Source organism: Nesoenas mayeri (assembly GCF_963082525.1).
Source record: "Nesoenas mayeri genome assembly, chromosome: 4".
In the NCBI taxonomy this organism is placed as follows: Eukaryota; Metazoa; Chordata; class Aves; order Columbiformes; family Columbidae; genus Nesoenas; species Nesoenas mayeri.
In genome coordinates, this window is record NC_137540.1 from 73,793,324 (window position 1) to 73,818,278 (window position 24,955).

A 24,955-nucleotide genomic window follows, 5' to 3' on the forward strand; every position below is an offset into this window, starting at 1 on the left:
ACATTCCAACACGCCTGGACACCTTCCTGTGTAACCTCATCTGGGTGTTCCTGCTCCATGAGGGGATTGCACTGGATGAGCTTTCCAGGTCCCTTCCAACTCCTGACATTCTGGGATTCTGTGATTCTTTATACTCATTGCCATTTCCAAAGATACAAGTATTCTAATACTTCTACATCATATTACAGCTATACTGTAGGACATAGCTTTAATTACATTATCAGAGCAGCTGATACATGTGTTTTGGAAGAAATCTTGAAAAGCATCAAATAAAACAGTTCCCCAGTTAAGCATTTAGTTCCACATACCTTGTTTGCGGACATCCTCTACAGCAGCCACCAATTCCTCCTTGAGATCCTGGCTCTCTTTAGCAATTTGATCTCCTTTCTCCAAAAAGTTTTGAGTGGCCTGTTCCACTGAAGCAGCCAACACATGAGCCTTCTTAGAGCGCCCTTTCTTTTTTCCAGACGGCCCTTTATTGCTTGTGTTCACAAGCGTTGTTACCTTTGGACAAGAAAAACAAGGGTTTTTGCCTCTTCAATTAAACAAATTAACCTGGCTCAATAACGCCATTATTTTCTTTACCCTTGAAATGATGTAACAGTCACATGTATCGAACATATAAAATATAAGTTTTAAAATCCAAAGCAGAGCAGCACAGACCTCAAAAATGTTTTTTCCTTTCAACCTCTATCTAGTCTGGGTGAAGCAAATCACAGTCAAGCAGTGAAAGAGACAATGATAAGAAACAGATATGGAAGGGCTTTGGTGCTAAAGCATCATTTTTCTCACTGCTTTTCATTTTTTTTAAAAAAAATGAATAAGCCGATAAAATGAAAATCTAACATGTGTGGGTCAGAAACCATTCAAAAAGTAATTTCTTGTGATAAGTACTGTCACATTCAGGTTTTGATAAAAACACTGTGGCTGTTTTCCAGGCATTACTCTGCCCTGGTGAGACCACACCTGGAATATTGTGTCCAGTTGTTGCCCCTCAGTTCCAGCAGGACAGGGAACTGCTGGAGAGAGTCCAGCGCAGCCACCAAGATGCTGAAGGGAGTGGAGCATCTCCCGTGTGAGGAAAGGCTGAGGGAGCTGGGGCTCTGGAGCTGGACAAGAGGACACTGAGGGCTGACTCATTCATGGGGATCAATATGGAAAGGGGGAGTGTGAGGAGGATGGAGCCAGGCTCTTCTCGGTGACAATCACTGATAGGAGAAGGGGTAATGGATTCAAACTGGAACAGAAGAGGTTCCACTTAAATATGAGAAGAAACTTCTCAGTAAGGGTGACAGAGCCTGGCCCAGGCTGCCCAGGGAGGTTGTGGAGTCTCCTCCTCTGCAGACATTCCAACCCGCCTGGACACCTTCCTGTGTAACCTCATCTGGGTGTTCCTGCTCCATGGGGGGATTAGACTGGACGAGCTTTCCAGGTCCCTTCCAATCCCTGACATTCTGGGATTCTGTGTAAGGAATGAGTAGTATTGCTCCAGTATATTTCTAACATATTGGCATAAGACAACAACAGATAGTGAAATGATCCCACCTTCTCCCCAGTATTTAAAAAGGAAGAAAATCTGTTCTCATGTTTGTAGAATCTCCTAAAGGAATTCCTTACTGAGCTGGTAGTAAATTGATTAGAAACTTTAACCACAAAGCTTAGCAGGATGGTACACTGTGTACCACAGATTTTTGCTGGACCAAAAAGAAGCTCTATATCATTTTACCAGTAAAAAGCTGTGCTTGTGTAAAACAGGATTATTTAATTGGGTAGCATCAGGTGTTCAACTCATAAATAAATTGCAATGGATCCATCATGCTCAGAGATGCAATTCACCCAAACCACGATACACACCAGGGCAGTTGAAGTGACTTATCACTGTGTTAACCTAGAAATTAACTCTAAGAAAAGGAATAAAAACCTTTGCTAAAAAGACAGTGCACACTACAAAGCAAAACATTTCAAAATCAAGTATAAAAATTCGCTGTCATCCCATCCATATGATGAGAAGCATGAGAAGGTGTTGGATACAGCGGTGAGCAAAGAGCTTTGTGTCACGCTCTTTTTGTTATGAAGAATCAAAATAATAAGGGCTTGACAATACCATATGATATGCATGGATGAATGGATGTATTGGGTGAGAAAAACATATTCCAGAGCCTTCTTTCAGAAAGGAATCTGCCTGGTTCCAGAAAGGTAATATTCTTCCATTATCTTGTTGGTTGCTTTTTTTGTTTGTTTGGGCTTTTTTGGTTAGTTTTTGCTTGACTGTGATTTGTTTTTCCCACTATTTATACCTAGAAAAAAACTTTTCTTCATTAGTTTTCCCTTAAAATTATTATACAAGAACTTAATGTACTACTGAAATAATTTTATAGAGATATGTATTTTGTTCCCCCATATCTATTTTTAATCTCCATATTATGGACAAAGATGATCTGGTGCCAACAATGGAGTGCACCCTCATTAAGCTGCATATGATGGATTGGGGGATCCCTTGATACACTTCAGGGCAGGGTTGTCTCATAAAGGAACCCTAAATAAGTCAGTGAGGACAAGTGCAAAGTCCTGCAATGGTAAAGAAGGGACCTCTGTCAATTAGACAGGGCTGAAGATATAAAGAAAACACATGATTGTCATTTATAGGGCAGATTTTAGTTAAGGACCCCTAAAATATTCTGTAAACTTTGCTATCATGGCCCAATTAAAAGATGAAAAGAAAGCAGAACTCTGGACCACACTGATGCGAAGATCTCCCACTTCCCAAGGAAGGATTGTAATCAGTGAACTGAATGTGACCGTCACACAGCAACAGATAGAAAACTCATTTTGTTGATGATGACCCTACTCATTGCAAGGGGTTGGACCTTTAAAGGTCCTTTCCAACCCAAACTATTCTATGATTCATAAGACTAAAAGGTAGCATGCAAGAAAAGAAATGGTTCTCCAGTCTGCGGTTGGGAAATGGCAATTCTGGATTCCAGTCGTTGCACTAACAGGTTGGATTCTGCAAAGCTCAGAGCACTCACAGGCAGAAAATCACTCACAAAAACTGGAACCTTGCAATTTTGCCCACCTCATGTCAGCTTTTTTTTTAAATTACATTAAATTATCAGCTTGAAAAGCTAAGAAAGCAAGTGTCTTCCAAAATTAGAAGCACCGTTCAGAAAAGTCAGCTGTATTGGGGGAAAGGGAAGGGAGGAGGAAAACTTCCAACATAGGTAAAAGAAGAAACCACAATGCATTAGCTACTTTCCCCTTTAAACAAAGCCATACAGCAACCTATAACATAATGTGAGTTATATAATAGATAATAAAAAATTAAAAACCCTTTTATCTTATTAACACCATGTTTGGGTTTTTCAGATGTCTCCACCGAGATTTTAATCACATCTACATTAGAAATAAAAGAAGGTATCTGTATTTTCTAGCAGGGCTTTAAAGCAGGGTTTTGGTACAAACAAAAGAATGTCTCTATCTCTTACTACTTAATGCAGACCTCCCCCAAAATGTTGTACAATTATCAAATATATCACTTGATAATTACCATAAGCTCATTTGGCAACTCTATAATAATCCTGACTTTGTGATCACACTAGGGAATCTGCTCTCTTCTTTTATTAAAGCAGCTCCACACAGTTCCAGCACAGATCTCTGTTGGAAAAACAGAACTTCACTAATTAATAGCTGGGTCCCATCTCAAATTAAGTCTTCGTTATACAGCTCCAGCAGCACAAAAGAAAGGTGAAGATGTCTTCGCTAAAGCAGAAAATTCTATTAGTGTGGATTTCCCTATTGCAGGGGTCATGTGTGGGCAGCGGTACCAGAAGTTAAAGGGGATAGAGCTCAATCACATACCCATCAAATTAAGCTCCAGTCAGCAGCTACAGCTCATAGAAAAACATTCCTGGCTCTGCAAATTGAACTGTTTTCTGAAATACATGGGCCAAAAGTTTAAGAATTGTAATACTTCCCCACCTCCCCAATAGCTGCTTGAATTGCATTAGTTCCTCAAGATTTTCCATAACTACATTACAAAATATACTGACACTTTTTGAGGACAATACTGATACACATTTTCTTCTTTATTATACTACTAATCCTCATAGTTTATCAGTGATGACTCACCTAGGACTGATACCTCATTACTATTTTTTCCAGTACAGACTGGGGGATGAAGGGATTGCGAGCAGCCCTGTGGAGAAGGACTTGGGGGTACCGGTGGATGAAAAACAAAATATGAGCCAGTAAGGGGCACTTGCGACCTAGAAAGCCAACTGCACCCTGGCTTGCATCAAAAGTGCAGTCAGGAGGTGGAGGGAGGTGATTCTACTTCACTCTGCTGAGACCCCCTGCAGTGCTGGTCCAGCTCTGGGTCCTCAGCACAGGATACACATGGACCTTGTGGAAGTTACAATCTCCCCCCAGGAAGGGGAGGGGAAAGGGAGGGGAAGGGAGAGAGGGAGGGGAAGGGAGAGAGAAAGAGGGGTGCAGAAAAGCCAATAAGCTTCTGAACACCCATAGCCATAGTGGGGGTTGCAGAGAAGCCGAGAAGCTTCTGGGGCGCCCACAGGCAGACGTGATCAGACTATAAAACGGTGTTCCCGCCCAGGATCCCCTTTGTGTGGTCTTCTCGGAGCAGCGGGTCTGTGCCGGAGTTCTCCCCTTAGCCTGGAACACTGTCTAAGGAAACTTCCTGGGACTGGCTGCTCCTCACCTCCTCATTTGGGTGAGTGATAACTTACTAAATATATCCTTGAATAATTCCTTGCCGAACTCTGGCAAGTGTGGTCCCTGCTAGACAAGCAAGTGTATTCCTTGCTATACAAGCTATATAAGCAATTCCTTGCCTAATTCAGGCGAGTGTAGTACCCTGGAGTCAGAGAGCTCTGCCTTTGTTTCTTGTGAGTGCGTGCACGCACAGTGCGGATCTCCATTATTCTCATTTGCTTCACCCCAATAATTTCCTCAGCTGACATCTGAACCTGTATTTTATGTTATCAGAGTGCTAACTAATTGTATAAACCCTATTTCCAGTCGATTGTTTTGCCTGACTTTTCCGGTCAGAATAAAAGTCTGGTTTGGACCTTGTTTGCCCACCCCCAAACTGACGTTGGGGTCCCTCATGTATGGCTACACAAATGTGTACATTATGGAAACTATTCACACAAATACTTTTCGGTTTGGCTGCAACAAAAGAAATGAATGTAAAGGGGGTTGTCTGTAAGATCATTAATTATTTGCAAGAAATTTCACTATCGTCTTGCGTCCCCTCTATTTTCTAATAAATATTCCTTGCTCTTCCCAGTGGCATTTCTTGAATGTGAACAGCTACAAGTTATTGCTCTCTTCTTGTACACTCATATATCACCAAGCTGCTGGAAATACTCGATGACCTGAAAAAAGACAAGCCTGACATTTTAGAGTAAAGGCCCTTTTGCTTCTAGATCTAAAGCTACGCTTCCACTCGAATGCACTATCTTATTGCTTCACTGGCTACACTAATGGCATCCCCCTGAGCGTTGTTTTCCAAAATCTTGTTTCCAAAAGGAGTTTGTTTGATCAAAGGAAAATAAATAAATAAGCAAGAAAATGAGAATTTTATTTTCCAAACTGTCTCATGGTTTGGTTTTCTTTTTTTTTTTGTTTTTGTTTTCTTTGGGCAGATGGTAAAACAAGGACTTTTCAGACTACTTTGTGAAAGAAACAGATTGTGTTTAGGGTTAAAGTACCAGCATGGCTGCCCAAAGGTCAGATTCAATTCCTCGCTCAAAAAGAAGTAGAGAACAGAACTGAATACTGTGTTTGTGACCTTCAGTTTGACCAGGCAGAACCAGAGGAAAAGCTTTGCTTTATATATTCCTACTCCACACCACACAAACTTACTTTATGATATGGCTCATGGCAGTAGGTCATTGGATAATCCTAATCCAACTATCAAAATACCGTCGAAAAGACTTTAAACAAACTACTTCTCTATTCACATACAAATCAGAGAAGCAGCTACATAAAGTTTTTTGGGCTGTTTTGTTTGTTTTTCATATTTGTGCTTGTTCCCTAGTGGTACATAAAAAACTTGGTCTTTTTCCTTGTTACATCAATGTAATTCTGAACAAAGATGTTCTGCTGAGCATGACTCAGTCTTTAATATAACTCTTTTTTTTTTTAATAATAATTGTTCTTCAATTTTCTGTACCAACTTCAGTAATTTGCCACTGTCCTTAGCCCATAAATTGTAATGGTTAGTTTTCTCCTAACAGCTTACATCATTAACTCTTGTAATTATCTCTGCATAATTAGCACCAGCTGTCTACCTAATTCATAAAACTGTAATTCCTTTTCTATTCCATATAGATATTTGAATTTTCATTAACAAATCTAACTTTCACTACCCACATTGAATTCCACTGTTTTAACACAGTCGTCTTGTATTTTCTCCAGTACCATTCAGTGTTTGCAAACACCTGCTGGTTAGAAGAATTAATAAATAAGCAAACCATTCTCTCTAATGTATAAATTATTAGCTAAGATGTTAAAAACTGCCAGTGACACACCTACTTTTTGGATGTAAAGCACATATATAACCCAGGCAACACTGATTAGAGCCAATATATTTCCATCCAATCCAGCTGGAGGACAGTTGGCTGCTCTGATTCACCTTTCCGCTGCCAAATACAAATTCCTGCACAAATTTGCATTTTTCTATTCTGTCTTCATGATGTACCTTTAGGATGTAATTTAGAGATAGCAGCAGCGTTACTGTTCATTTATATTCTTCTTATCAGTGTTCACACCATGGGAAGAGGCTTAACCAATGTGAATGGATATTATGTAAGTCGTTCCTAAAGTTCTTCAGGTAGTATCTTAAAGTTCTTCAGAAAGTATCTAAAAGTCCTCCAGTAAATATGCATTCTCTGTGGAATCTCCTACTACTCATTCTGACAACAAAAAGAAGCAAAAGCAATTAAAAAAACCCATCACGCCTATTTTCCTCCTACAAATCTGCCTGGAAAATTCTCAACAGACATACAAACCTCCAATATGTTTGGAGACTGAGGGGTGACCTTATTAATGTTTACAGATATATTAAGGGTGAGTGTCAGGAGGATGGAGCCAGGCTCTTCTCGGTGACAACGAATGGTAGGTCAAGGGGTAATGGGTACAAACTGGAACACAAAAGGTTCCACTTAAATATGAGAAGAAACTTCTTCTCAGTGAGGGTGCCAGAGCCTGGACCAGGCTGCCCAGGGAGGTTGCCCAGGGCAACAAAGATGATTAAGGGAGTGGAGCACCTCCCTTGTGAGGAAAGGCTGAGGGAGCTGGGTCTCTTTAGTTTGGAGAAGAGGAGACTGAGAGGTGATCTTATTAATGTTTATAAATATATAAAGGATGAGTGCCACGAGGATGGAGCCAGGCTCTTCTCAGTGGCAAACAATGATAGGACAAGGGATAATGAGATCAAGCTGGAACACAAGAGGTTCCACTTAAATTTGAGAAAAAACTTCTCAGTAAGGGTGACAGACACTGGAATAGGCTGCCCAGCAAGGTTGTGGAGTCTCTTTCTCTGGAGACATTCAAAACCCACCTGGACATGTTCCTGTGTGACCTCACCTAAGTGTTCCTCCTCCAGCAGGGGGTTTGTACTGGATGATCTTTTGAGGTCACTTCCAATCCCAAACATACTGTGATACTGTTGTGGAGTCTCCTTCTCTGCAGACATTCCAACCCGCCTGGACACCTTCCTGTGTAACCTCATCTGGGTGTTCCTGCTCCATGGGGGGATTGCACTGGATGAGCTTTCCAGGTCCCTTTCAATTCCTGACATTCTGGGATTCTGTAAGTTAAGCTAATAAAATATTGCTCCAAGTATATTTTGCCTCCAATTTGTACTAAATTAGGAAAAAAAAAATATTTCAATTGTCCTTTTGTGGCAAAATTCTACTGTTGATTGGCACTAAACTATTGTGATGCTATTTAGAGGGTTAATATGAGTTCCAGCACCTTTTCTTATTCCATCACATAAGGTAACCTGATAGACAGGAAAAACAGGTTATATTAATGTTCTACTCATGAAAGTTAAGCAGGTTTGTATTCCTGAAGTTTACTATGGATCCACTTGCTCATGTACATGAGTTGAGCTTCCTTGCACCACCCAGACAATTTACATTGACTGTGACCCCAGGAAAAGTCCTAAAAATAAATATTTGTTCAATTGCTACAGCTCATTCATCCTCCATGGAAAGTGTGACAAGAAGAATGCCAATTAATGTCATTTATGGTTGTGCCCCACCGTGGAGTGGACACTTGTCAAACGGTAACATCATTGGGACCAAGATCATCTCATGGAACTGACAGTGCAAATAGCGACATTAATTACAAGATACCATCTCTGTGCTGTTGCAAATCCTCTCTTTTAAGAAGTAAATAATCCCCTTCCTGTATAGAGGTTTCTATTGTCTTGTTAGGAATTTCGATAATTCCAGCTTTTGCCAAGCTAGGGAAGCTTAATCAGGTGTTTAACTGGACTAATCCCACAATGGGTTCCTATTGCTTTTGAGAAAAGTCTTCAACAAAACTAGCAGCTCAATCTGACTCCTAAAAAATCTGCTCAATATCTGTAATACAAGTAAAATATAGAAGTCGAATTTTCAGCTATTCCTCTCTACTTCTCTTTCACTGTGATCCTTTAAATTGCAGAAGAGTTCTTGCACCTAGTCCCATGCAACTGCAAAGGACTGTACAAAATACACAAACTCCCATTATTTCAGTTCTTTAGGTTGGACCAAGCAAGTCAGACCGTACCATTTCAAAAATTCAGGTTTGTGATTTGTCTTAAACATGCATTTTTCTGTCATCTGTTTCTTTGTTACGGATAAGAATAGCTGATGACTAAAATGAACAAGAATTCCTCCCCAAAGAATGGCATCATTTTAGCAGGATGAACTTATATAGCTTTAGAGAGCAGGTTGTGAAGTGGTGGGTGATGCATTGTCTTGAATAGGTGAGAAGTGTGGGTTTGAAGTACACCTCAAGCTCAGGAGACTGGAGAATCGAGTCTTCCTCCTTCATGGGTAAATACCTTAATATTTAGAATATTATATAAGAAGGCGGGCGGCAACACTAACATTTGAAAATTGAAGAATAAGCCATTTCTTCCATCTTGATAGAGGACTTAGACTAACTCCAAGCAAACTAATCACCATATGACAGAGGGTCCCCTCTCCGAGCAGAGAATTAAGCATATAAGTTTCAGAAGGGATGGAATTTCAAAAAATCCACTTTTTTTGCCATCTTTTCCACTTGGCATCTTATAAATTTCACTCCTAAGCATCTCTCTTGTCTCTGCATTGCACAGAGAGTCTAATCATATCATTTCAGTTTATGAATTATACTCCAGGAGCTGGGTGCCTAAAAGGACCTGGCATCTCCATACGTTTGAGTCTTCCAAAGTTCTAAATCAAGGATGCTCATGCATTTCGTATAGCATAGATTGAATTTTAATTGAAGCAACATCTGGAGATACCAGTCCTTCTTGCTTGTGATCCTGCAACCATCTTCCTTCTTTTTACCTTTGTCCTAGTGAGACAACATCATATATCCATGTGGGAGCTTAAAATGTTGAAACAGTAAAGGCAAGTTAGCTCCTAAATACCATCTCTCTGCAACTGACCTGAGTTTAATAGCCTAGAATGCAAGAAAACCACGTTCCCTTAAACAGCAAAACATGATGTTTCTCTTACCTCAGCTAGAAACGATCAGAAAGCCAGTAAGTCAGTAAGAGTAAATGTCATTGTAAGTGTATTTTCCTGTTTTTCTCAAATTCTTTGCTTTGTTATGCTACTTATCACATGCAATTTGCTATAAGCATACAAAACCCTCAAGAAAAGCTGCTAGCAACCTATGTGAATTAGGAGAAATAAAAAAATAACAGCTCATTAAGCCTAATTCCTCCCAAAAATGAGTACAAAGCTAATAGTCTAGCTTACAAACACGTAACGTCCATGATGCGAGATATGTAGAATAGCTAGCTAGGTATTATTATCACAAAATTAAGCCTTGTGGTATTCAAATGGTATAAGACAGGGGTGTCGTAGCTACATTTATACAGTCTCAAAATTACATTCGTCCTTTTGAAGGCGACCACGAGGCTGGTGTGGCCCCCAGTGAAAATGAGTTTCACACCCCAGTATAAGAAGTGAAAGATTAGGAGTATTCTATATTATGCAGGAGAAAATCAACAAACAAGTTTCCATTTCCATAATTAAGAGTTATCAGCATTAACCAATGGGAAGTGAAGCCACTTTGTCCTGAATATTGATAAGCAGATCCTCAAAGTCTCAACAAGATGACAAGCAAGATGTATACATCTCTTGTTGAATCAGAACCAAAAGCTAGCATGTTCATAGTCATCTCCAAATACCAAATTGTTTGAGACCTGTACATAAAAAAAAACCCAAAACACAATAAAATAAATGAAACTAAAACAAAACAAAACACACCACACCTTCTTAACATCAAAGTATCCCCTATTTAGCAAATTGTCGTTATTTCTCTCGGATATTTAGTAGATGGTCTGACTCATTTAAGACTGATACTTCATTTAACCACATGAGGGCACACCACACTAGAGTAATAGTCAAACACGCCTTGTGCAATCCCTGGATTTATTGTACTTTGTGCTGTATTATTGGATCTGTATGAGACTTGTCGCTGTAAACAGCGCACACTTTACAAAGTGAAATTCTTAGTTGACGTTTAACCTATCATTTTCTTGACACTTTTTGGTTTAAAAATCTGTTCACAATCTTCAAGGTAGCACTATTTAAGATTAAACCTCGAACTCAACCAAAAAAGCAGGCAACGGTAGTACTGGCTTGGAGGAAAAAAAAAGGGAGGTGTGGGGAGAAAAGAGAGATGGAAATTTCCTTAGTAAAGTTCTACAGTTTCTTCTAACTAATTCTGGGGTTATTTATGTTGAAGAGAAATTAAAAAGTTTTAGTTCCTAATTTTACCAATATTGTATCTAGACCAGATGCTTTAATATTAGCTATTTTTTTTCCCCCAATGACTGTGGCATTGTATTAGAGGAAATAACATAAGAGGATTTAAATAATCCTTAACTGGAGAGTAAACCAAAATAGCAGGCAGCTAGAAAGGCAGATAGCACTACATTGAAGTTTCTCACAGGTAGGATGATCTCCCCAGGCTTCCAATGGCCAAAGAAGAGAAGGTGACACCCTCGGAAGTGCTCTCCATCACCTACCCATTGTCAACTATCACAGAATCCCAGACTGGTTGGGGTTGAAGGGACCTCTGGAGATCATCCAGTCCAACCCACCTGCTCACGCAGGGTCACCAGAGCAGATCACACAGGATCATGTCCAGGCGGGTTTGAATGTCTGCAGAGAAGGAGACTCCACAGCCTCTCTGGGCAGCCTGGGCCAGGCTCTGGCACCTCATAGGAAAGAAGTTTCTCCTCATATTCAGATGGACCCTCCTGTGCTTCAGTCTGTGCCCATTGCCCCTCATCCTGTCATTGGGCATCACTGAAAGGAGTCTGGTCCATCCTCTTGACACCCACCCTGAGATATTTATAAACATTCATGAGATCCCCTCTCAGCTTCTCTTCTCCAGGTTGAAGAGACCCAGCTCTCTCAGTCTCTCCTCATAAGAAAGATGGTCCAGACCCCTCATCATCCTCATAGCCCACTGCTGGACTCCCTCCAGTAATTCCTTGTCCTTCTTAAACTGGGAAGCCCAGAACTGGACACAGTTCTGCAGATGCAGCCTCACCAGGGCAGAGCAGAGGGGGAGGAACCATCTCCCTCGACCTGCTGGTCACACTCTTCTTAATGATCCCCGTGATACCATTAACCTTCTTGGCCACAAGGACACATTGTTGACTCATGGTCAACCTGTTGTTGACTAGAACTCCCAAGTCCTTCTCTGCAGAAATGCAGATAATGTAGAGTATCCTTTAAACACTATCCTAAATAGCATTTAAAACAATCTTCTACATTACAAAAAACCTAAGGAAAAGATTCCCAGGAGTTTCAGTTTCAGTTAATGTAAAATACTGGAAGTGAAGAAAGTAAAATATTTCAGACATATGCAGCGACTTAGTACTCTGGTTTCTCTCTAACAAGTAATTTATCTTTTCTTTAATGAAAACCTTTCCCATATAAAACAACAGAAAACAGAAGCAAACAGTCTTCCACTCTACTTACATAACAGATTAAATCAAAATACCCCCAAAATGGATATTATTTAATTTTCTGGGAGTTCTGTTTCCAATAATATAAAAAATAATGGAATTAACTTATTCTTCATGATTTTTTTTTTCTTTTTTAAATAACAAATGACTGGGGGAAATGAGGAAAATTATTTTAAATTACTGCCAATAACATAATTTTTTTTTTTCCAAGACCAGATAAACTCATTTAAGGCAAAATGTGGACAAGTTAAAGCCAGTATTACTACTATGTTATTTCAATCCCTACCCAAAACAAATTTATTTAAATGAAATCAGACCTATTTAAAATTACATGATCCGAGACAGGCCAGATGAGACCAGACTATTATACTTTTTATTCTCTTTCCCTACCCTTTTTTTACCTGTAATCAAGCAATAAGCACACACAGGTATCCAGTTTGGATAAAGAATTAATTGAATTGCAGAGCTTGAACAAAATAACATTTCTGATCATGAATGTTGAGACGCTGGCCCATTGCACCACCAGCCACCCATTTCATGGTGACGACAACTTCCAGAAGAGGTGCAAGGACACAGGCAGACATAAGTCAAGCCCAATTTTTCCATTTTAATTTGCCAATTGTTTCAGTTCCAAAATAATTTGAAATGCAGCCTTGAAAGAATCTCACAATAGCATCAACAGCCATACCTCCACTTTTCAGCCGCAGCCATGCTAACATTATGAACAGCAAAGAAAACACTGCAGAGATTGTAAATGTAGAGCACCTAGAAATACTAAAAAAATGAGTATTCCCTGAATGGGGTTTTTAAAAAATGCTTATTTTGCACATTTCATACACGGTATAAAAATTCCTTCACTGACTTAAAATTCAAAAATCATGTTGTTATATATACACAATCATAAGTTAATTTGGACAGGAAGGGATCTCTGGAACTCTCTAGCCCAGCCCCTCATCAACACAGGCCCGACTTCTGTGTGAGATAATGACTCATTCCAGTAAAGCAAAGTCTAGTTTAGTTGTGAGCCCCAAACAGGACCCAGTGCTGCAAATGTGGTCTTGCAGCTACTGATTTGAGGTGAATCCCAGACTGGTTGGGTTGAAGGGACCTCTGGAGATCCTCCAGTCCAACCCACCTGCTAACGCAGGGGTCACCAGAGCAGATCACACAGGATCGTGTCCAGGTGGGTTTGAATGTTTCCAGAGAAGGAGACTCCACAGCCTCCCTGGGCAGCCTGGGCCAGTGTCTGGCACCTCAAAGGAAAGGAGTTTCTTCTTTCCCACAATGTCATATTCCAGTCTCACGTTCAATTTGTTGTTCACTAGGTCTCTCAGCTGTCTTTTTTTCTGCAGAGCAGCACCCAGACAGCCTGTTCCCGGCCCGTACAATGTCACCAGGTAACTCCATCCCACCACAGGACTTTGCATTGCCTTTTGTTGAGCTTCATTTGGGTTCTGTCACCTCATTTCATAGAATCGTAGAATCGTTACAGCAGGAAGAGACCCTCAGGATCATTGAGTCCAACCATAACCCAACTCTAGCACTATCCCATGTCCCTGAGTACCTCATCTCCGCCTGTTCAACCTCTCCAGGGATGGTGACTCCAGCACTGCCCTGGGCAGCCTGTTCCAATGCCCCACAGCCCTTTGGGGAAGAAATTGTTCCCCACATCCAACCTCAACCTCCCCTGACGCAACTTGAGGCCATTTCCTCTGCTCCTGGTGCTTGCTCCTGGGGAGCAGAACCCGACCCCCCCTGGCTTCAAGCTCCTTTCAGACAGTTCAGAGATCAGAAGGTCTCCCCTCAGCTCCTGTTCTCCAGCTGAACCCCCCAGGTCCCTCAGCCGCTCCATCACACTCGTGCTCCAGCCCCTCACCAGCTCCGTTCCCTTCTCTCAACTCGCTCCAGCACCTCAATGTTCTCCTTATGATGGGGGCCCAAAACTGACGACAGTCATAGCTTTTGACAATATCGACCTTCTTCTCAAATGGGTGATGTCTGGAAATGTATTGAGTGCATTTCATCCCATTGCCCAAACCAATAGCAAGACATTAACAATACCAGCTCAACAGTAAACCCTGTAGAGCGCCCCTGGCAATTGCTGGCCAATCCTTGACCATTACTCTTGCAGTCTGGCCAGTTTTTGACCTGCTTTGTAGTCCACTTGCCCCTTACACATCGTACAGAGGCTGAGAAGGCAAGGCCTGTATTTCATCTGCTATCAAGATCTGTTCCTCTGACAAAGCAGGGTTTCTCTCTATTGTGTTCCTTTTACACAGCACTACAGGAAAGAAAGGTATTCTGAAAAAAAAAATAGATATATATACAATTGTGTTATGACAAACCAACTGTGTGAGAAACTCGAAGGAGTTTGTTGAAAGGTTGCCTTTTTTTTATGTAACAACTGTCTGAGTTTTTAACTCATTACTATTCAACTAAAAGGAGATTCAATGCTGTCTTTTAATGGTCATTCATGTGGTGTATCTGCCACTAGAGGACAACCACCACATCCACTTGGGCTGAGGGGGAAAGTTACTCTTCAGCAGAGAATATTCCATGCATTAAAAGTTAGGAAATAACAGAATCATAGAATCATAGAATGGTTTGGGTTGAAGGGACCTCCAAAGCTCCCCCAGTGCCCCCCCTGCCATGAGGAGGGACATCTTCACCAGCTCAGGTTGCTCAGAGCCCCGTCCAGCCTGGCCTGGGATGTCTCCAGGGATGGTTCATCCACCACCTCTCTGGCCAACCCGGGCCAGGCTCTCACCACCCTCAGGGACAACAATGTCTTCCTCATGTCTGGCTTGAATCTTCCTCCTTTAGTTTAAAACCATCACCTGTTATCCTGTTGTAATATGCCCTTCTAAAAAGTCCGTTCCCATCTTTCTCATAGGCTAGTAGTATATTCTGCTATGCTGGCACACAAATATGTTTAATTTTATTTTAGAATTTCATCACCGGAGACCAGCCACAGTAGTACAGCTCTCTAATTCAAATAATCTATTCAGAGACATAATTCTGGACATGGCAAAAGAGAAAATTCCCAGAAACCACCTTTGGTCAAGCACCAGTTTTGTCCCATGATTTGCCAGGAGCAGAAACCATCCTCCTGCTGATCTTGATATTTTATCAGAAGAACAGCAACATCATCCCACACAGATCTAACAGCTACTTCTGTCCCGCACGTTGCACAGACTGATCTAGTTGAGTAGACATCAATAATATTTTCATTGTTTGTTTCAACAAAACCATGAGTAATACATCTAATTATCCCGCTTGCATATGGTACCTAAACCTTTCTAATCACCACAGTACTAGGCATTTGTCTGCCTACCTGATAACTGAATTTGGGTTTGTGTTTTCCCCCCATGTTAAAGAGAACAGATTGTTTTCCCCTCCGGCTACAAATGAAATAGTCCTTCCCAACCCACTGTCTCTTACCATTACCACTGTCACCATCAATTTTCCCTATAGTAATGCAGTAACAATAACTTCGGATTAAATTTCACCATATGGAGAAGGAAAGAACGAAATTACAAGTTAGAGGGAAATAACCCCAACTGGCAGTGACAGCCAATAAAAGTCTTAGAGATGTAAAAGAAAAGAATCTCATCTATATATTCCCAGTAGTAAGTGGCAATTGGCAGAACAGCAGGTGCCAAAGGGAAGGTGTTACACCCGAAACACAGAAAGTGACATTAATCTGCTTTTCAGCTCATGCCAGCACAAGCAAAGGCACACAAAATAATCTTTATTATTTTTATTAAAGACTGAATGTATCAATTAACATTAAAGTATGTAGACTTTGGGCTGTATTTTTAACAATAAACGATTTAACAAAGTTGTCATCTTTAACAATATATAATTCCATATTACATTTTTATACCAATTATCTCAGTAGGCTGTTACTGCTAAAAAAACCTTAGAAACTAGATTTATTTCCCCAGTCAGCTTCCTACCAAGCACCTCTTAAGTGTGTTTCCTTTAATTATGGAAAAAAAGGCCTTTGTACAATGCTAAAATTCTCTAACGTATAGTGAATTTCTTTTTTTCTAATTAATCATGTTAATTGATTAGAGTTGCATTTCAATAGGAATGCATCTCCTGCACCGTCTCCGAGTAACCTCTCATTTTTGCTATTTGCTATGAACTATATGAACATCATTATCAAGGAAGGAACAAAACTAATTTTCCTTCTATTTTTTTATGAAGCACTGAGTTACTACAGAAAACATTCCCTTATAAATGTAAAGGGAATTATGTTTATATACAGTAATATATAGATTAACCTAGGTACATTCTTGAAATTGTCCTATTTACAAATCAATTGAGTTAAACCAGCACAAAATCCAACTATGGCCAATTATTGTGAATTTAAAAATCAAGAATATTTGGCCTTATAGTTTTGCTCGACTACAAATGGTTTAACATAAATATGATTAAGTTGGTGCAAAAGGAATTGCAATTTTTGCATTGTTGAAATTCGACATTTGACATTGGAATATGTTCCTAAAATGCTTTCCAAGAGTTCATCAAATCCCAAAGCACGGATTTTTATGCAATAGGAACAAACAAATTGATTTCTCATTGGCAAAGATGTGTTGACTATAATGGTTCCTATTTTGATTAATAAAGATGTGTTTGAGCTTCGTTATGATTGAAAATTCACGGTCCAAAACCGCAATTACTTTTGCACCAACCTAATAACATAACATTAGTCAGCATATCTAAGAGCCCTTATGCCAAGGCTGATTATATTACTCAATGTTATGATACTGCTCAGGATTTAGCTAATAAAAATTATTATATTGAACTTTTTCTATTCGATAGGTAAATCTTGGACTTCTTCAAGGTAATTTTCTCTGGTCACCTTCACATTGTAAAATCTAATAATGGCACGAGGAGCAAAGGAACTTTCTTATATTTAGTGCAGGTCAAAGCATTCAGACTCTCTTTTTATCCATTATAACATTACATTTAAAAATTCAAGCAGGATTCTACTGCAAGATGATTTTACTCTTTTATACCATTTTTTTGTACTTTGTTCTCAAGTTCTCTAGTATGAAAATCATACAAATCTTTTTTGTACACACAAGTTTTCATGAAAGAGCACTAACTAAAAGTTGTTTCCTGAGTAGCAGCATTAAAGATTGAAGACTAAATATCAGCCTTACAAATTATACTTCGTTGGTATGATTTATTAAATAAACCATTTAGTATTAAAAATGCTTTTGTTAATTGAACTAGTTTTCCATTGAATTCTAGGCCAAATAAATATCTCAGCTCATGACCCCTAAGGAAGAAGAAAGAGACACCTCAGGGCATATATTTCAGCCAAATGGAATTCTTAGCGTTCTGAAATGCCAGAAATTATAAGATTTCTGAAATCTCTCTGTTTTGCAATGGAAACAGAGAACCTGTGTTACAACACAAACTGCTTCAAGCCTGCTAAGTAATTTGTTTCTGCTGGTTGGTTGGGTTGCTTCTTAAGTAAGAAAACAAGCGTTAATTAAATACGTAATAAATTACGTTAATTTATGATGAATTGTTGAGAGTTAATCTACAACTTCAAGAGGAACTTGGAAGAAGAATAAATGTCACAGAGGTCTGCAACACAGTAACTAAATTCAGAAATATATAAACAAAATTATTGAGTTATTATTTTGTGAGGAAGAGTAGGAGGATTTGGTTTCAACTACTGAGTCGTTAGCTAACAAGAAATTCTATAAAGCCTCATGAGCACCTTAAACATCTTGACAACATCAGCAATTAAGAAAGACGAGTTTAAAGAGAACGAATGTCTTTCTTGGAAGTATTTACATGAAATTGAGAAAGGGATTATACACATTGAATAGCAGGAAATGTTTCTTTTCAGGAAGATAAACAGATTGGCGTGCCATTTAGGAATAATTAGGAAGATTTACATTCCCTGGGTGTCATTCTCTCTTATCTAATAGTCCTCTATATATTCAAGGTTTGTTGTTATTGTTGCTTCTAATAATTGGAAAAATTTGCACCCATGACTGTGAATACAAACAGTGTGGAAATTGATTAATTAAAATACAATCAGCAAGAAACGTTCCATTTTTAAGTAACAAAATCAGCCTAAGTTAGAATCCAGAGACATCCTGCAGTATTAGACAAAGGCTGTTTCTGTTAATACTACTGGATACTACTCAGTACTGGAATAGATAAGGGTATATCTATTCTCTCCTAAAGATTTGTTTGGGAATTCAAAATTCACATAAAGTTTTCTGTTTTTTAAAAAAATTACATTGATTATGAAGTAGATGAGTAAGATAAATGACACATCAAATAAAAATGGATAGTATAGCAGGAAAAAAGTGACAATCAACAAACCTTGCCTCTAAATGAGAATGGATGTGCCTCAAAATGTCTTTTTTTTTTAAACAGACAGAATTTACACACAAATCTTCAATATTTCCAGTATCTGACACAATCAAACAAACTTGAAGCCTGAATCTAAAGAAACTGATGGTTTTCTACATAGACAAACACAGGTTGAAGCAAGGTGTTGAAGAGGCTTCAATATTTGCTTTGATTTTATAAATGAGACTGAAGTCGCAAAAAAGACATCAAGTGAGACAACTTTAGAAAATTATCAACCCCTAGAAATCCACTTTACAGTCACTAAATATTTTTGGCCAGAATACTAATTCAAGTAGTTCAGTATTTATGATGCCATTAATATAATCAGTTATGAATGGAAAATTGATTAAATGTGATGTTTGATCACACAAGCAAAGATTTCCCATCCATTATCTTTTCAAACAAAAACATTTCCTATTTAAGCACGGATGCTCTGAAGGGTGTTTTCCCCCATTTCAGTGTCTTTGAAAAGATGATTTAACTTCAGGAACAGTTTTGCCTTTTGTTTCCAACAATCCACTTTTGAAGAGCCATATAAAAATTCCCTATGCTGAATTTAAAAGATAAATGAACAAAGAACTAAGGATATAGAGGAAAACAACATAGAGCAAGCAAGGAAAAAACTCTTGGAAAGAGCCTCTAAAAGTAATAAAAATGAAAACCTACTGTCCTGGTTTTGTTAAAAACAAGACCAGTTCTCTTTTAGTGATTTTTCTTTCAGCTCAGTTCTTCTAGGTGGCTGCACTTTTCGGAGTTTTAAGCTGCATATTTTTCCTTGGATGCTGCACTCGGTGCTGATAAGAGACCAACAGGATGCTGAAGAAGCTCGTGTTTAGATTTATTACTATGGTAGCCAAGAAAGACTGATAAGTTTTCCCACGTTCCGTTGTGAGGGGGCGTGTTTGAGGAGGGGTGGATGGAACAGGTGACTAGAGCTGTCCAACAGAAGTATTCCACCCCATCATCGTCATACCCCTATATAAGAGGGTGATCACAGGGTTACTCTCTCTTCACCCATGGCCGGCATCTGGAGAGGCCTCTGTCTGTCTGTGACCCACAGCCCTCAGGCCCTGCACCTCGCACCCAGGTCCCGGTTTGCTGTGCAGTCCCGCCCGTGATTTCTGGGGCCTGAGCTGCAGCTGCTGGAGCCGCCAGCCCCACACACCCAGCTCTGCTGCTGAGTGATGCAGCTCAGCATCTAGCACTTGACATTGGTTCTGTATATTTTCTATATATATTGTCTATTTATTAGTAGCATTAGTAAAACCCCTTAAAACTCTCCAACTTGAAGTCTAAGTCTTTGTCTCTCTTCCTTTCCCCTTATCTTTCTTATCATCTTTCCGCTCTAAAGGAAGGGGTGGTGGGAAGTGAGGGGATAACAGGGAGCGTCTGCCATGGTTTATTGCCGCCTTGCCTTAAACCTTGACAGATTTAATTGGTGGCCCATACGGGGATCAACAAGACCATATGGGGGAAATGAGACTGTACAGAGAGATAGCGTATGGGGATGAGATAAGAGAAACCGTGACACCTACTCATACACACACACACACAGTCTGAGACCACCTTCCTCGTTTATTTTTAATACAAAGAATTGTTATTTCAAGACATAGTAGAGAATTTTCAAAGAAAATAGGCAAAACACCACGAAGACTCCCATAATATTTGGTTAAAATTTACTTGTTGTTTCTGATTATCATTCTCTGTGTGAGGATAAACCTTGCGGTTGTTTATTCTTGACGCAGTCGTTGATCCTGATCTCAACACTTAATAAAAATCTTACAGCTTTCTTAGAATAGTAATATCTGTCAATCTTTTTCTCCTTGAAGAAAAATGTCTTGAGAATTGAAAGGAAAGGTCAAAAAAGCATTGTGAGCTTTCCTGTTTTTTCTGTGACACAAATCTTAATATTATTTGTGTTTGTTCACATCCTTTTTATCGGGAAATTGCTCAGATTGGAGTCATAACCTTTCACAAGCCTCAGAATAATATAACTCAATAACAAAAGTAATTAAAATGTGGCCTGACATCTCCCTGACCTGAGATCTTAGACACAGAATATCTCTGATTATCCAAGGTCTCCATCATTTTCTCTTAGGCCTGTGATCAAGATTTTTAAGTGAAATACTTCAGCCTTCAAATGTAACAAAAGACACTGGAGAATTCAAGAGCAATTCTTGTGTTTGATATGTGAATATACGGAAAAGAAACATGACACAACAAGCATAAATTACAATATTATGTTAAAGAAATTAGTCAAAACTAAAGCTGACCACAAGCCTGCAGGACACTTGCTGCATTTAGTATGAAAGTGGTAGGTAAACTTCAATACTGAAAATATAAGGTATGCAGAGTGTGGAAAAAACAAGGTTATATACGAAGCTATCCCTATGCAGAAGAGATCAAAGAGATGTTGTGAATAACTCATTACGTGCTAAATGTTGCTACTCACGGTGGTCCAAAAGCCAAAGACATAACAGGAAAGAAATTCAAAAAATACCTGAAAAAAGCAGTCTAGATTATCTCACCCCAAGCCAGACTCACCTCTACCTCTGCCATTCCCAACGGTGGTTTACAGAACTGTTGTCCATTCTGGTTTTAAAGACCTGGAATGGCATCCATTGCATGACTTTGTGGGGAAATCTATTGCAATGCTTCACTAGTCTTACTATGAGAAAGCTTTTTCTGATGTCAATTTGGAATCTTCCCCTTTGCAATTAAGTCCGTTACTTCTCATCCCATCCACTACAGGGATGGAGAACAAATTGGCCCATTCCCTTTTTGTGTGTTTGAGAACTCTTACATTCCATTTCAATGTTCTTTCCTTAGAATAACAACGCCAATTTGTCCAATCTTTCTCAGAATGTCATGTTTTCTAGATGCGTTACTGATTAACATAACGTAACGTTCATTATGTTACTTCGTCTTATCTAGACTTCTTGTAATTGTTCAAATCTATCCTGAAATCTGATGCTTAAACTGGACATCACACTTCATCTTACCTGACGAGCTCAGCTGTCCCAGGGCTGAAAAGCATGAGAGGATTATTTTTCAGGTAGGGGCATTTCCTGAATTTAGTGCGTGTCTGTTTAGTAAATCACGACACTCTTGACATGCTCAGCTATGACCTAGTACCATTGCTTGCCTCCTCTACTATGTCAAGTCACTGATGCGTATTTACGCAGTTAATTACACCTGGTCAAGTGCATAATTACCTGTAGTGAATTACACTCTATATTTTCAGGTTACCTTTTGCAATTTGCCAAGGCTGATTCCAAATTCTGTCTACCATTGGTCTTACAGCCTCAACCCCAGCTGGGTGTTCTCTGCAAAGGTTGTAGGTGGTCTCCATTCCATCATCTGGACCATTAGTTAAAATATTGAAAAAATCAGATTACCATTCAGTTGACTCATCTATCCTGACACCAAAACCTTGGGGTAAATTTTATTACATAGAAGTTTCACCTAAATAATGGCTTCCATTTCAGGCAGTATTAAAAGTCAAGACACATGGCACCAAGTTCTACTCAGTCAAGTCTAGTCCCTGTTACAGGAGGTAATTGCAATAATCTGTGTTTCATGTATCCTTGCACAAACTCAATAAAAAATGTCGCTGCCTATGAGCTGAAATTTAAATCACTCCTTCAAAATGAGGTCCAGTAGAACTGGAACAAGAAACCAAGGAAGAAGAGTGACTAGAGAGAGTAAACCTTCCTTCCCGCATACACACCTTTGTGATACCTGGCAGCTCTTACAAGCATCTGGTGCTTATCAAGGCATCTGTCTTTAAGTGGGTTTTCACTGTTTTTTGCCACCAAAAAAAAAGAAAAATTATATATATATATATATATATAATATATATTATATATATCTCTATCTCTTTGATCCTACCTGAAAAAGCTGTTTTAAAATTGCCTAGCAACTGGGTCATTCAACTCCACTGATAAGTTAACAAATGGTAATAAATCTGCCCAGGTCTACTATTGCATTTGATAGTGACGAAAGCAAAGACAGTTTGGAGCAGCTGAATGAGTGATATAAAATATTACGCATCCCTGCAGTGGCAAGGTATGGCAACAAACACCTCTTCTGCAGCATCATTTTTTAATGACCTTTTTGAGGCTCTGCATAGTTATGGACATACCATGTATTTTTATTCTAACATCTAGAATTTTTAAGCTTGAATATCTCTTTTTGTAATATACAGAATTGTTTTTTAAAAAGGCTTTTATCTATAACTTTCCTTTACTAGAAAAAGTACTTGCATTTACTCAGTCTTTGAATAAGCTGATTTTACACATACACGTAGGATTCAATTTCTAAAGACATGTGTGATTTAAAATAAATCTAGGGATACCTGTAGTATCTACAAGTTAAACTTCGATCAGTTCTAATTTGAAAAATAAATAATAAAATAGGCAATTTATTGTCACTTGTTAACAACAAAGTGAATGTCAATGTTTCAAACGATGTCACACAACTATAAAAAGAATTAAGATTGTATCACTTAAGAAAAATATCTATTTATTTAGTAGAGGTACAAAAATCAATCCAAGACAGCCCTATTGATTTCCAGTCATGAGGTAAAATGAATTGAATGCTGACTTTGTGGGTTTTTTTCTTTCTCTCTTTTTGTTCTTTTTAACTGGCACTTAAACAGAACAAACAAGAGCTAAGAAGAAACAGGGGACTGAAAGTTCAAGTTCTTATCAGGAAGCCATTGGAAGGAAATACTTAAGTATGTACTTAGCACTGAACAAGTACTTACAGTAGAATTAGTAGGAGCTTCAATTGTTTTCATAAATCAAGTGAATGAAAATGAACAAGCACATTGCTTGCAGTAAATCCCAGAGTCATCTAACAGAATTGTAAGAAACCATGTTGTAAATGAGAAAGATAGCTTCGTAACCACAATATTTCTAATAATACAAACTTGTAAGAAGTAGAAAGTATACATTTGAATTACTCTCAGCTCATAAACAAATAAGTGATTAGGATCAGACTTGAGACAATCTACTATTAATACTCTGTTTTCAAGTATTTATAGACTTCCATGAAATTATATCTTCCTGCTTGCTCCAGTTTCCCACTCTGGATGTAAATATTACACTACATTTTTGTGAAGAGGATTATCAACAAGGGTCTTACTGTTTCTGGACTAATTTTACTCAAAATGGGTTATTTTGCCAAGATCCCACAGGCTTTTTGTTGAGGAGACCCAGTGTCCGCATCTCTTGCATCTTTTCTAAAACACAGCCAAGTGATTTCCATGTCTCTTTACTGTGGAAATCTCAAAATGAACAATAAAGAGGAACAATTCAAAAACTCACAGGACCTTTTCCTAACTTCTTAGTGTTTCACCCATACTTTAAAAAATAATTTTGCTCTTCTCTCCTATATTGGACTATACCAAATTTAAGTAATGAAGATACTAAACTACGCTCTTTTGCGCAAGTCATAGCAAAGTAATGCTTGGAAAGTATTCTGATTTTGCATTGGCCTATTAAATTTGGATGAAAAATATGTGTCATAGTTGTATCCCACAGCTGGGCAACCGTACAAGAAGAAAAACAGAACAAACCAAACAACTGGTAAAAACCTATGAAACAAACACTAATGTTTTACATAAAGTGTATTTCAAAGCCTATTGGCACATCATCATTGCAGCAGCACCTCAAAAAAGACCTGACAAAACGCCAATCTCTCTTTTGAGCTCTAAAAATCTCAGTTTGCCTATGGCAGTGTCCAAACACTTAGTTTTTTGTTAGGTTTTTTATTCTTTCAAGAAATTAGAAGACTTCTTATCTGTCCCATCTAGGAACAATTTTTTCCCCCATCAGCTGTTTAGGAAGCAAGGCAAAAGGAGGTCCAATTTTCATTATCACTAGATCATGCTAATCTTTTATCCAAGTCTGGTAAGACAACATCATTGTCATAAAAAAAATATTTTGGGAGGTTAAGTCTTAAAGTACCACAAAATGTCAGGGTTTGGAAGGGACCTGAAAAGCTCATCCAGTCCAATTTCCCCGCCAGAGCAGGAACAGCCAGATGAGGTTACACAGGAAGGTGTCCAGGCGGGTTGGAATGTCTGCAGGGAAGGAGAATCCACAGGCCACCCTGGGCAGCCTGGGCCAGGCTCTGGCACTCTCACCATGAAGAAGTTTCTTTTCATATTGAAGTAGAACCTCCTGTATTCCAGTTTGAACCCATTACCCCTTGTCCTATCACTGGAGCCTGGCTCCATCCTCCTGACACTCACCCTTTATATATCTGTAAACATATATGAGGTCACCCCTCAGTCTCCTCTTCTTCAAGCTCCAGAGCCCCAGCTCCCTCAGCCTTTCCTCACAC

General features: G+C 39.0%; 1 protein-coding gene across 3 annotated transcripts in view; it reads right to left on the bottom strand.

The window, feature by feature from the left end:
• The window catches only part of CTNNA2 (catenin alpha 2), a gene marked incomplete at both ends in the record, with an annotated part of 482,028 nt that overhangs the window by 394,912 nt on the left and 62,161 nt on the right, over positions 1-24,955 (bottom strand). For all 3 annotated transcript variants that reach the window (XM_080343717.1, XM_080343716.1, XM_080343715.1), the window contains one exon: positions 309-504. In XM_080343717.1, coding sequence (XP_080199843.1) covers positions 309-504 — 196 coding nt within the window. The remainder of the gene's footprint in view (positions 1-308; positions 505-24,955) is intronic.